This window comes from Puma concolor, chromosome D3, assembly GCF_028749965.1.
Source record: "Puma concolor isolate L17-30 chromosome D3, mPumCon1.1.hap2, whole genome shotgun sequence".
NCBI classification, from domain to species: domain Eukaryota; kingdom Metazoa; phylum Chordata; class Mammalia; order Carnivora; family Felidae; genus Puma; species Puma concolor.
Window position 1 is genome coordinate 16,473,383 of NC_141678.1, and position 12,351 is coordinate 16,485,733.

The 12,351-nt window shown below is 56.2% G+C and overlaps 1 protein-coding gene across 5 annotated transcripts in view; it reads right to left on the reverse strand.

Annotated features, from left to right (window-relative positions):
* PXN (paxillin) overlaps window positions 1–12,351 on the reverse strand; it is a 47,807-nt gene that overhangs the window by 10,130 nt on the left and 25,326 nt on the right. For all 5 annotated transcript variants that reach the window (XM_086681835.1, XM_086681839.1, XM_086681838.1 and 2 more), the window contains exons 2-5: window positions 1,826–2,052; window positions 1,420–1,535; window positions 928–1,064; window positions 617–818 (exon numbers count right to left, since the gene is read on the reverse strand). In XM_086681835.1, the coding sequence (XP_086537961.1) occupies window positions 617–818; window positions 928–1,064; window positions 1,420–1,535; window positions 1,826–2,052 (682 nt within the window). The remainder of the gene's footprint in view (window positions 1–616; window positions 819–927; window positions 1,065–1,419; window positions 1,536–1,825; window positions 2,053–12,351) is intronic.

Here is a 12,351-nt window from a genome sequence, read left to right on the forward strand (position 1 = left end):
CTCCCAACCCGGCTTCAAGCTTGCCTGTTAAACAAGCCCAAATGGGATAAAGGACTTGTTCATCCCTTGCGTATCCCCCATGACACTGGATGTACATGTGAGATTGTTCCAGCAACACAGTAACAGCAAGAAGAGCTAACATTCAGTAAGCCCTTACCACGTGCATCATGTGCTATGAGCCGGAAACCATTCCAAACACTTGACACGTATTATTGGCTCTCATCCCATTGAGGTAGGTGATCTTATCACCATTGTGCTATATCCCTTCATCCCATTTTATAGACAGGAAAACTAAGGCTTGAGAGACGATGCTTAGTAAGGACAGAACCAATATGTGAACCCTTATAGTGTGGCTCCAAAGCCTGTGCAGACAGCTGCTAAGCTATGGGTGTCCTTGTCATACACAATGTCATCTTTTCTGATAGGTGGTGGTTCACTGGAGGCAGGGAGGGTGTTCATGGGACTCCACTAACCCCCCAGCGCCAGGTACGGGGCCTGGCAAAAAAGAGGCACTCGCAGAGGGAATGGGTGACAACTCGGCTAAGTGGACAGACACCGGGGCATAGGCACTGGCTGGGTGAGACCTTCCCTGCTGGGAGAGCCCGGTGATACTCACACTGGGCTGGGCACAGAGCTCTCCAGTTCATCCAAGAGACTCTCCACACTGGGCCGCACGTCCTCCAGACCACGGCCCCCATTCCGCTTGGGCTTCTCTTTGGTCAGGGGCCCAGCTTTGCCCCCCAGTGGGCTGTTATTCTCCGGGATGCCACAGTGGGGGCTCAGAGCCCCAGGCAGTGGGGGGCTGGAGTTGGCCTCATCTTGGAAGAGTGAGAGAGAAAGGCTGGTCAGCCCTGACCCCTCTGGGGATCCAGAGGCCAGCAGGTGGATCTGGAGGGGGCAGGAGGGTGTACAGGGATTCAGTCCTACCTGCAGGGAAGCCTGGGGGGTTATGCTGCACAGCGTTCAGTTCCAGCAGCAGGCGGTCAAGTTCAGAAAGGTTGCTGCCCAGGGAGGAGCTCATCACTGTGGGTGAAGGCTCGGCAGACTTCTGCTTGTTGGGGAAACTGAGAGGCAAAGGGGAGGTCACAGTGAGAGGCGTCCCACCCCCGTAGTTTTGGTGGCCTCCAAATTCTCAAGGAGAATAAGGCAGAAGGCGTACAAAGTCTCCCCCCCAGCAAGAGATTAGAGAGGAAGGAAGGGATGTGGTAATAAAAAGAGAGGAGGAAAAAGTCTTGCCTCAGTTCCTCAAAGACACAAGGTGCTGTGACAACCCAACCCTGCTGCTGCGTGGAGATGGCAATGCTGAGGCCACCGGGCCAGTCCAGAGGCATTAGGAGCTGGCCGGGAGCCTCAGGGCCTTCTGTGGGCTGTTGGAAGCAGGAGGGGAAGGAGACAGGCAGGCAGGTACCGGGGCAGTACCTGTAGACGTGCTCTTCCTCACCGGCGCGGGGACATGGAGGGCCGCCGCCGTCCTGGGGGACGGAAGCACTGGAAGTTTTGGCACTGGAGCCGTACACAGGTGACGGGGACTGAGGCTGCAGGGAAGAGAACGCTCAGAGCCTCCCCCAAGGGGAGGAGAAGGAAGAGCCCGAGTCACCCCCAGGAGGTTCCTGCTCACAGACAGTCTCACCAGGGAATTTCCACTCTGGCTGGGAGACAGGTGATTAACACTTGGTCACTTGCCCCCTCACGTGGCATCTGGGAGACCTGGATATTTCCTGGCCCCTCTCCCTCTCCCTCGACCCCATTCCTCCCCCGGTTCCCCAAACGCCTACAGTCCCGAAGCCTCTGTTCCCTGTCTTCCCAGCCACTGCCCCCACCTTACCTGCTGGTGGACGAATCGGGAGGCACTGGGCTGCCACTGGTCTAAGGGGTCAAGGATCGTGCCATTGAGGGCCTCACTGGATGGGGGTGGAGGGACAGGGGGCGGCACGGCAATCTCCTGGTATGTGTGGTTTCCAGTTGGGTATGAGTAGGGGGTCTCCTCAGACAAGAACACGGGCCGTTTGGAGATGTGGGAGGTGGTGGACTCCAAGTCTGCCAGCAGGGCGTCTGTGGAGAGAACAGGCAGAGAGCTGGTAGGAACCAGGGATCCTGGACCGCACGGTCCAGCGGCAGTGCCTTTCCTGCTTGCTACACCCAAGAGTTAATGACTTCTGAGCACCTGCCCCACCCCTGGGAGAAATAACCAGCCTCAGGGCAGGAAACTGTCAGCCCAGACCAGTCTGGCTAAGAACCCGCTTCCAAAACTGACCTCTTCTCCCCAGCCCAGGACTGAAGGTGCCATGGAGGCTCCGTGGGCTGCCTTTGGGGCTCTCCTACCTCTGGCAGTCAGGCACCTGTGTTCCCTGCAGACAGGGCTGTGCAGCTGGCTGGCTGGAAGTCAGAAATGCCTGCCTGGCACTCTGACTTCACAGGGCAAGGCGGGGAGAATGGGCGGGAGGGGCCGCACGTCACGGGGAGGGGCCCAGGCAGTGCCAGGTCCCACTTAAATTCCAGGAGCTTAGGCTTTCTCAGTGCCCCCCCACCCCCCCACCCCCGCCCCGACTAGAGCAGTCCCGGGGGTGTGGTACCTGCCTTTCTGGCTAGGTAGAAGTAAAACCCCAGGCTCCGAGCTCCTCCTGAGACTTCTGGGCAAGGCTCTGGGCTACTGGGGTGAGGTACGCGAGGAGGTGGGGGCTGGTCGAGGCTGGTGCAGTGTTCCCCACCCCCTCAGCCAAGCAGGGGGCAGGACTGCTCTGTAGGCTGTTCCTGCGGAAGCCTGGCAAGCAGCCTGGCCCCAGAGGCTCCAGGGCCCCACTACTCTGCTTTTAACAGCAGCAAGGGAGCCGAATCGAGTACAAGCTTCCATTACTCTGGCACCAGGCAGCCAACAGGGGGGCCCTGGATCTCCCCAGTCCCCAGACGAGGGAACAGCTGGAGGGGCAGGAGTAGGAACTGTGGAAAACCCCCCAACTTCAATCCTCCCCTCCTGGGACCCTCAACAGCCCCACAGCCCAGAGAGCCTGGCCCCAACACCACACCCTCATTCCTACCATGTTCAGGGACTTGCTCACTCTCACTTCCCTGCCGACCTGCTGAGGGTCAGGAATGACGCTCAGTCCCTGTGGGCCTTAGGGTATTACATATCAGAAAGCAATGGCTGTGCCTACTGCCATTTACTAGTAACAGGCACTGTGCTAGGCACTGTGTGTACATGGTCTGTCTGTTAATCGTAATCCTGGATAAACCTGGAATTCTGATCCTCCCTTTGCAGATGGGAAAAGGGGCTTCAAGAGGTGATGGGGCTTTCCCAGATAACAAAGCCAGTGACAGACAGGACTGTCTGGCTCTTCAGAAGCCCCAAACCCCAAAAATCTTGCCTGCAAGAGTCTGCTGGGATCACGACATGATGCCACATTTAAACAGCACAATTTCCTGAATGTCAGCGCCCAGGATCAGAGAGCTACCAGTCTCATTCTTCCTAATGGCTCTGTCCCCAACCCTACCCCAGCTCAGCAGAGGGAAGCAAGGGGGGCCCACACCTTCCCCCAGGTGCCTGCCCGTCCTCCCACCCCCAAGGCTGGCCACACCTACCCCTGGCCCCTACCCAGCTGGTCAGAGGGGGAGCTTGTCACAAGGCCCAGGACCCTGGGGCCAGTAGCGCAGCACAAGGGTCTCCTGACTTCCAAGGAAGTTCCCGCAGCCCCATCCCACTCCAGATCCTCTAGGAGATGTCTGGCTTCCTGTCTCTACCAAATCAGAACTAATGACAGTCAGTGTGCACCTAGGTAATGACAGAAAAGGACCCAGCGTCCAAGGCCAATCCCAGTGGCCTCTGCACAGCCGCACCTGCTGCCCTGGCTTCACGCAGCATCCCCATTTCTTCTGGGCCCAATCCAGCAGGGGCAACCCCCAGCTGGAAAACCTCAAAGGGCTCCCCAGAGCAGGCAACAAGTGCAATACCAGTGAGACTAAAAGGAGCAGCTGCCATGCTTGACCACCCACCACATGCCAGGAGCTTTACCTGTGTTCCTTCCCTTCCTCCTCACAGCAAAACTAGCACGGAGGGGAAAGTGAGGTTCAGAGAGGTAGATAGAGTCACGTCCCCATGCTGCTGAAGCTTGCTGCCATGACACAGCCAGGATCTGAACTTGGCTCTCTCAGGCTCCAAACACTCAGTAGAAGACAAATGGTTAACCCATTCCATCAGACCCTCTGAGTGAGGGCCTCCACTGCCCTCTGCCTCGAATACCCCATCCCCCCTAGTCATGAGCTGACTCTAAGTCTGGTTTATAATTTCACTTGTGTGTTTTAAGTTTATTTACTTATTTTGAGAAGCGGGGTGTGTGTGTGGGGGGAGAGAGAGAGAGAGAGAGAGAGAGAGAGAGAGAAACCAGTGGGGGAGGGGCAGAGAGAGAGGGAGAGAAGATCTGAAGCGGGCCCTGTACTGCCAGCAGCGAGACCAACGTGGCGCACTTAAACTCACAAACCAGGAGATCGGGACCTGGGCCGAAGTCGGACGCTTAACCCACTGAACCACCCAGGCGCCCCTCACTTGGCTCTTTTGAACACTGATACATCTATTGGTCAAAAGGAGCAGCCCTAGGGAACAGAAACAAAAGATCCCAAGAGTTCAAGTCTCAGTTCCTCTATCTACTATCCACGGCCAAACAGCAAATCCCTTCACTTCCTTGAGCCAGCCTCAGTTGCCTTGGCAAGCGTGATTCCTACCTCACAGCACTGGTGTAAGGTTTATATAAGCCAGCAGATGCTACGCTACATGGGAAGCTACAAACATCAGATCTTATTTGTCTTGTGACATTCTGAAAAACATCTTCCTCCAAGGAGATCAGGGTAGGATGCAAAGTACTGACTTCTCCTACATGTTCTATGGGTAGAATCTGGGCAAAACATGACAAGGGCAATCTGGAAGAGAAAAACAAAGTGACGAAGTAACATTCAGAGTGAAACCTGTGTGGATGCCTGGGAGAGAGCACATCAAACTTGCGTCTATCTGAGTGAGAGAGAGAACACACGCGCAAGCCAGCAAGCCACAGGGCCTCTAGTGTAGCTTCCTTCTCTCTCTGCACCGTCTTTGCTCAGTGACTGCACAGGACTTGGCGTCACTGTCCCCCCACAGGCTCCCCCAAATGCGTCAAAAAAGGGAGTCAGGAATAGAGGAGGCAGCCAGGGAGGACTCTGGCCTCTACTTTGGATTCCTATGGGTGCAGAAGACTGCTATGTCCCCATGGCCTAGAAAATGGTTACAGGCCAAAGTCTCCTTGCAAAAGCTCAGCAAACTCCTCCCCTGCTGAGTAAACAGAGGCAGCAGGAAGAGGACTGATCAAGGGAGTCCACTTGCAAGCAGCACCACATGGGTGAGTCCCCCAGTTTTCAGCTACAGCTACTGCCTGGTACTTAGCTCTAAACACCCGGGGGCCAGGCTCAGTGTCCTACTCAGATCCCAAAAAAGGGGTCAGAGAAAATGGTGCCCATTGGAACACTTTCCCCCCTCCCAGTGTTTGTAGAATACGTTCCAGATACACAGAAGCAGGATCTGAAGCAATGGGGGCTCCCTCATCCAGGCTAAGGAAAGCTTCAAACTTCCTCAGCATTTCTCCACTAACTTTCTGGCTCCAAGCCTGAGACCTCCAGAACAAGTCAGAGCCACTAGGAGCACCCAAGCCACTCTGCGGAAGGAGGCTCTCCCTGGGGCTTCCCGTTCCTTTTCTGGAAGAAACCGCCCTACATTCTGCAGGCTTTTTGCCTCTCTGGGCCAGCTGATGCATGTCCTGCATTTCCATCCAACGTGTGTGTCGGAGGAGGGTTCTCCTCTCTAGGTAGGTGAGGGAAGGGATGGCTGGCTCGGTGCAAAGACTTCCAACCCACCGGGGGCAAAGGACACCCAGCTATGCCCTGGCGAGGAAAGGGTGCGGTCCGTCCGCTGCTTCCCGCCAGAGGGCGCTACTGGCCCGTCAGCTTCCTGCCGCAGGCAGTAACCAAAGGTAAACTCGGCGCAACCACCAAATTTTCGAGCCGGGGAAGACCCGGGAGCCCCCGGTCAGGGGTTCCCTGGGGAAGCTTCAATCTCGAGAAAGCTCGGCTGAGCTGGAAGGAAGGAGCAGCTACGGGAGGAGCACGAGGAGGCCTGGGTGCCAAACCTCTCACCCGTGCCTGGGGCACACCATTTGAAGGCGCGACCCAAGAGTGACGCAGCCCCGCGAGGGCCCCGGAGACCCACAGGGACGCACGCCCCTCCGCAGACGCAGCGCCAGCGAGCGCCCCGTCCCCACCCTGCGGCCGCGCCTGGGCCCAAGCAGCCGCTCAGATCAGAAGCGCCTTCGGGTCCAGAGGCCGCTCGGAGGCTGCTTGGGGACAGGCGGCCTGGGTGGCTCGCAGCACCGGGCCGGGCAGAAGCGAAGAGGCCCTTCCCGGCAGGCGGCAGGCGGGTCGAGTGGGGAGGGGGGGTGGGGGGGGGAGCCTCGGGGTCTGCAGCCCCGAGGGGGTTAAGACGCAGGCGTACCGGCTGGCTGCCCAGGGAGGGAGAGGAGGATAGAGGGGCCGGTCTGCCCGCATTCCAAGATGCAAGCTGCAGCTGCGCCCCTCACATTCCCAAACCAGCCCGGGGACGCAGGACAGGGGCAGCCCCGGCCCTCCTCATGCTCCCCGGACTGCGGCTCTGGGGACCCTGGCTGACCCACTGACACACGACACCGTATAATGAGTTAAAGAGAATCAATGAACCCCTCTTCAACCTCCACCCCCAGTGAAGTATAAAAACAAGTGAGACTCCTTCACAAACCTGGTTTCCTCCTACCCAAGCCCTGGCCACCTCTGAGTGTGTGATAAAGACTGTCAAGAGCAGAGCTACAGCTGGACAGATGCCAAGAGATAAAGGTCTGTCCACCAGAATCCCTCAGTGTGGGGGTGGGGGGGTAGGCGGTGTGGGTCAGGGAGGACCCACAACTGTTCTAGTCTCTCCTCCCGGGCTCCAAAGACACTGATGTTAGATCTTGCACAGGGGTACTCTGAGTCACACACTCTGCTCAATGGCCGAGCTGCTCAGCTGGGCTGCTTAAAGGTTCTTGTGCCTCAGTTTCCTTGTCTGTCTGATGGGAATTCTACCATTTTACTCACAGGAGCAAGGATAACATGAGAAAATGGATACACAGTGCTTGCTTAGCACTGTCCCTGGAGTAGCACATACAGTAAGTACATTGCTAAACTTAGGGGAGCCAGCTCCCAAAGAGATGGTTAGCCCTGACGGGGCAAGAGAAAGCACCTCTCCTTCTTATCCCATGCCTGAGGCAAAGGATGCTGCCATCCTGGATGAGGGTTAGGGGCACCACTCTGTGGAAAACAAAGTCACCCTGCAGAAGCCTCCCCACCTCATCCCCACAGATGGGGCAGGTATATGTGGGGGCATCATCCCTTCCCAGAGCTCACAGGCTCCCCCTGCCAGACTGGCCCCAATGCTGGGCCCCTCGCCACTCCTCTATCGGCAGAGCTAGGCTGAACTAGAGGAGGTGGGGGTCCCCTGGCCACCTCAAAATGCCGTGTATTCTTGAGGCCTGGCCTAGGAGAGCCCCCAGTAAGACTTCAATCTTTTCAAGACTGCTCACCCACCTTCTTTCTGCAGGCCTTAACTCAGCTTTCGTCACCCTGGGCGAGGGCTGGCACAGTTTCCTTAGGAGCTGACAAGCAGAAAGAAGGAGCAGCAGGCACCACCCTGAGAGCTCCGGCACAGGCAGCAAGAGGCTGCCATGGCACAAGGGCCTTCCCGACAGCCCGGGGCCAGCTGTGCATCCCTGCCATTTAACAGGAGATCAGGCTGGCTCAGCAAGCTCTTTTCCCACCATCTATCCTGCTGGGTTCAGAACTCTGGGCCAGGAAGGTTGCAGCCCCCCTGCTGACCACCTGCTTGGGGCGGCTGGCCTCAAGTGTCAGAGGAGAAGCTGCCCAGCCTTCCGAAGGACGCCCAAGCTCAGGGATCCAAGCAGTGAGCAGGCTCGGCCCTTCCTAAAGAAGTTGCTATGTAAACAGCAGGAACAGCTCCTCAGGGATGGTCTCATCTCAGCCCCTTTGCTGAGACTCTTCCAGATTAGGAAGGAGAGTAGGACAAGAAGGCGGGTCCCCCTTCCCCCAGCCCTGAGCACATGAGCAGTTAGAGCAGAGGTAATCTAATCCACAGCGGGGTACTTTTACATGGTGAGTAACTCCCCAGGAATGGGGAGCTGGGTATATTTATCCTGATAACTGTCCTCCGAGGAAAGACAGATCTGTGACCAGTAAGGGCCAATCCACAATTAGGCTAGATCTGCTCTGCTCCCACTGGGCCCAGGGACCCAGGACCTGGACACTGACTAGGAGGTCAATCTCCTGGAGAGGCCTTCCCTGCCAATTTGGGTTCTTGTCCACTGTCTCCTCTCCAAGAATTAAGCTCTGGAAGCAGGGGCCTGGGCTATCTTGTTTGATGTCTATCCCCAGCAGGCAGAATGAGAGAGCCTATAAGGAGAAGGAAAATGGGGAGCAGAGAAAATGACCAGTGAGAGTAGGAGGCAGGACACAAGGATTCCAGGCCCAGGGTGCCAGTCAGCAGGTCAGACCACCCACATGGGTCATCTTCTCTGTCAATAAAATGGGCAGAACCCAATCTGTCCCCATTCCTGGGAACAAGCTCTAAGGAGGAGATGATATAACTTCAGGTAAGACTTATATAGCACCTTTGAGCTCTTTGGAGTTTGTCTGAATCCAAGGTATTGCTATTATCTGAATCCCAGACAGGAACTGCTCTCCCTAAGGAGATGGATGAGAAACAATCAATACTGTAGTGATATTTAAATATTTAATAGCCGTGCCTGGAGGTTATGAAGACTTAGCCACCATTCTCCTTAGCTGACTCATGCCTCACTCAACAGGAACTGCCATTTTACTCTCCCAGCCCTAACGGAAGTGTGGGCTGGGGGTGACACACAGGAAACCAGGGGAGAAGGCCAAAGTCCTCCAATCTGCTGCGGGGAAAGTTGGGAGGTGGCCCTCTGCAGAAGGAATTTCTTCCCTGGGCTTCCCACATGCCAGAGGAGGGTGGTTTCCTGTCTGCTGAGGAGCCCTTCCTTGAAGAGGCTGAGACAACGTGAGTGTGCCTTGCTGGCTGGGTCACCTTTACTGGGTGCCGGGCTTGCGCCCAAGGTCACAGAACACAGAGTAATCCGAGACTCAAGAGAATAAGGCAGAAAGGCAATTCCAGAGGTCACCCTGAGCTCCAAGCAAAAGCCCAACGGCCCCATCTGCACCAGGCACCCACACAGGGCCCCCCTGGTCAGGCCCCTGGCTGCTACTGAGGCTTCCCCACACAGTAGCAAATGGGAGGAGGCGCCCAGATTTACCCTGCACACCTCCCTGTGGGCACAGGGGCAGGTCCAGGCTGGCCAGACCCGCAGTCTCTTTTCTATTGTAAGTAACTCATCCCTCTGTCCAGGATCAGTAGGCCCCGCCCTCCTCCAGAGGTCCCAGAACCACCGTGGATGCATTTCATTGGCCAGATTTCCTGCACCTCTTTGGGTCATCCTGAGACTGCACTTTTTAAGGTCAAGCTACGGCCCAACTCCAGGCCCATCCCATAGTTCCTTCAACACGGATTTACATACAAAAAGAGGCTCAAACCCGGGAGGCTCAGGTGCTGGAAATTTTCTCAGCTATTCCACACCCACTCCAATCCACTCCTGCAATCAGGCTCTTCCAGGGAAGTCGGTCTGTTTCGGTCTGTTTCTGTTGCAGGGCTGTTGCAGGACTGTTGCAGGGCGGGGCTGCTCCATGGGCCTCTCAGCCCCGCTAATCACCAACAGAGGTTAGGAGGGGCTCAGAAGTGAGTCATCTGCCCTACAGAGACCCGAACAGAAAGTTCAAAAGTTTGCCTGTTCCGAAGATGCGCTGTAGTCTTCCCAATGTTTGTGGATTTCATAGCAGTCATTTCTTTGCCAGCCAAGTTCTGATCAATAAATACAGCCCAGGGGTGCCTGGGTGAATCCGTCAGTTAAGTGTCTCCCGATTTCAAATCAGGTCAGGATCTCACAGTTCAGGAGATTGAGCACCACGTCGGGCCCTGCGCTGACAGTACAGAGACTGCTTGGAATTCATTGTTTCGCTCTCTCTCTCTCAAAGTAAATAAATAAATGACAATTAAACACACACACACACACACACACACACACACACACACACACACACACACACACAAACACACAGCCCAAGGTAGCCACAGAACAGGCCAGTGCTTCCTGATCTCAGGCAACCATTTCCCTAGTTCAGCTCTCTCGCACCTTTCGGGTTCTCTGACAGAAACCCTAAGAGCCACGGCGGGTGCTTCTCCCTTCACTGGCTTCCTTTCTTTTCAACAGCTTAGACCAGCATCCAAATTCACGCTCAGTCCCTTCGAAGCTTTGCCTGCATCCCCCTGCCCAGGTCCCCCCCTCCCCCACCCCCTGTGCTCTCTTCCAGCAAACACCAGCAGTGTGAACTTTTGGAACTTCTGTGTGTCGCCTTGCCCACCAGACCACACACCCTATGTTTCTAGGAACTCCCTTCCTCCTCACCAGATCCACAACATGAATACCACCAGAAGCCTTTCCTACAGTGAGTGCCTGGGTGCCAAGCAAGGAGTCACAAAGCTCAGCCGCAGGTGGCCCTCTCTGCCTGCAGGAGAAGATCGGAAGCCCTGGGGTTGGCATTCTTGAGCTTCTCAGAATATGGCCTCAACCTAGGCTTTACCTCCTCCTGGAGCACTCACTGCAACCTGCCTCTGCAGACAAACTGGGCCCCCTCTTCCCTTTCCCCAGCTGTGTGCCTTTATTCACAACATGCCCCGCCCCCACCATCTTCTACAGGGATATCCATACCCCCAGAGGACACACGGAGCCAGGGGGCACAGGAACCACCTCAGGATAAACAACCTTCTGAGGATCAAATTTACTCAGGAGAAATTTAAACCACTTCCCTTAAAGAGCAAAAGGCTACCTTAAGGAACCAAATGCAAAATGCAAATTAATTGTAAGATAAGAAGTGAGGCTTCAAAGAGACTCTTTGCATATGCACTCAGGGACTTTGGTGAAGGAGTTTTAAGCAGGACCACAAAGCCACCACTGTCCATACCACAAATTTGGCTGCTCTGGTGGCACTGGGAATGGGGACAGTCACATAGCTCTTTGTACACCCTCTGGCATCCGAAGCCACAGGCCCTCCAAGCAGTGAGGCGGAAGGGTTAGAGTCCACCATTCACCAGCCGGGGTGGCAGTTTACTAGATCATTCTGGGCTTTAGTTACTCAGAAAACTCCTAGAACGTGTGGTACGTAATCAATGACAAAACATGCAAAAGCCACCTAAGGAGTGGGGAGAAGTTCCTCTGCCCTCCCACTGTGACACAGAGGGACACATCTCCCTTAAGGAAGGGGGTAGGGGGAAGTGGAGCCAGGGATAGCGGCCAGGAGTGTTGGGAGCTATGACAGGTCCATCCCTAACTCAGGCCTCCTTGCTGATCAAACCACTGACCTCACCCCTCCGTGCCTCGTGCCTCAGGCTCATTCCAAGTCCTCCTTGGCTGAGCCCAGAAGCCTCCCTAGCAAGCCAGAGGCAAGAGAGAAGCTGCAGGGTTCCTGCACCCACCACCCCACACCTTCGGGGAAGTCACAGCCATCAGAGAGCCCTGAGGCTTTGAACCTAGAATTGGGACAACAGGAGCTGCCCCAGCTCCAGGGAAGCTCAGCCTCCCAACTCCCAGAGGAGTAACCCCAGGACGGAGCAGCCCCTGCTCCTGCCACTGAGGCTCCAAGCCCAGGAGTGCCACACAGGAACCCAAAGCCACAGGGCCGGGACGAAGCTCAGGCAGGGGGAGAGGGGGAGGAGTGGTCCTTACTGAGCATCTATCAGGCGCCTGGCCTCACAACCCCACCTTACAAATTAGGACAAAGAGGCTCAGAGATGTCCAATGGGTGCTTCTACCAGCAAGTGGAGTCCCCAGCGAGGGCGCCTCTGCCTGACCTCATTGCTCATCCATGTTCTTTCCATGACATTCCAACAGAGAGGAGTGATGGCTTCCTGTAGCCATCCCTTGTTCTGCCTGTCACCGCTCTCCCATGTCTATAGCGCAGTCTCTGGAGCCCCTGGAGTAACCCAAAAAAGCTGGCCACGGGGGTGCTGCCCCACCACTGCTTCCTCCAGGCCTCTTGCCCTGGGTCTCCCCCATTCTCTGCCCCCCACTCCCCACTCCTTCCCCCCTCCTCAGTCTCCAGCAGCGCCCTGGGCCGCTGCTGAGCCCCTGGTGGTAGCATTCAGAGCTCAAAACTCAAAGGCTGGAGTGCTGTGGTCTAGGCTAA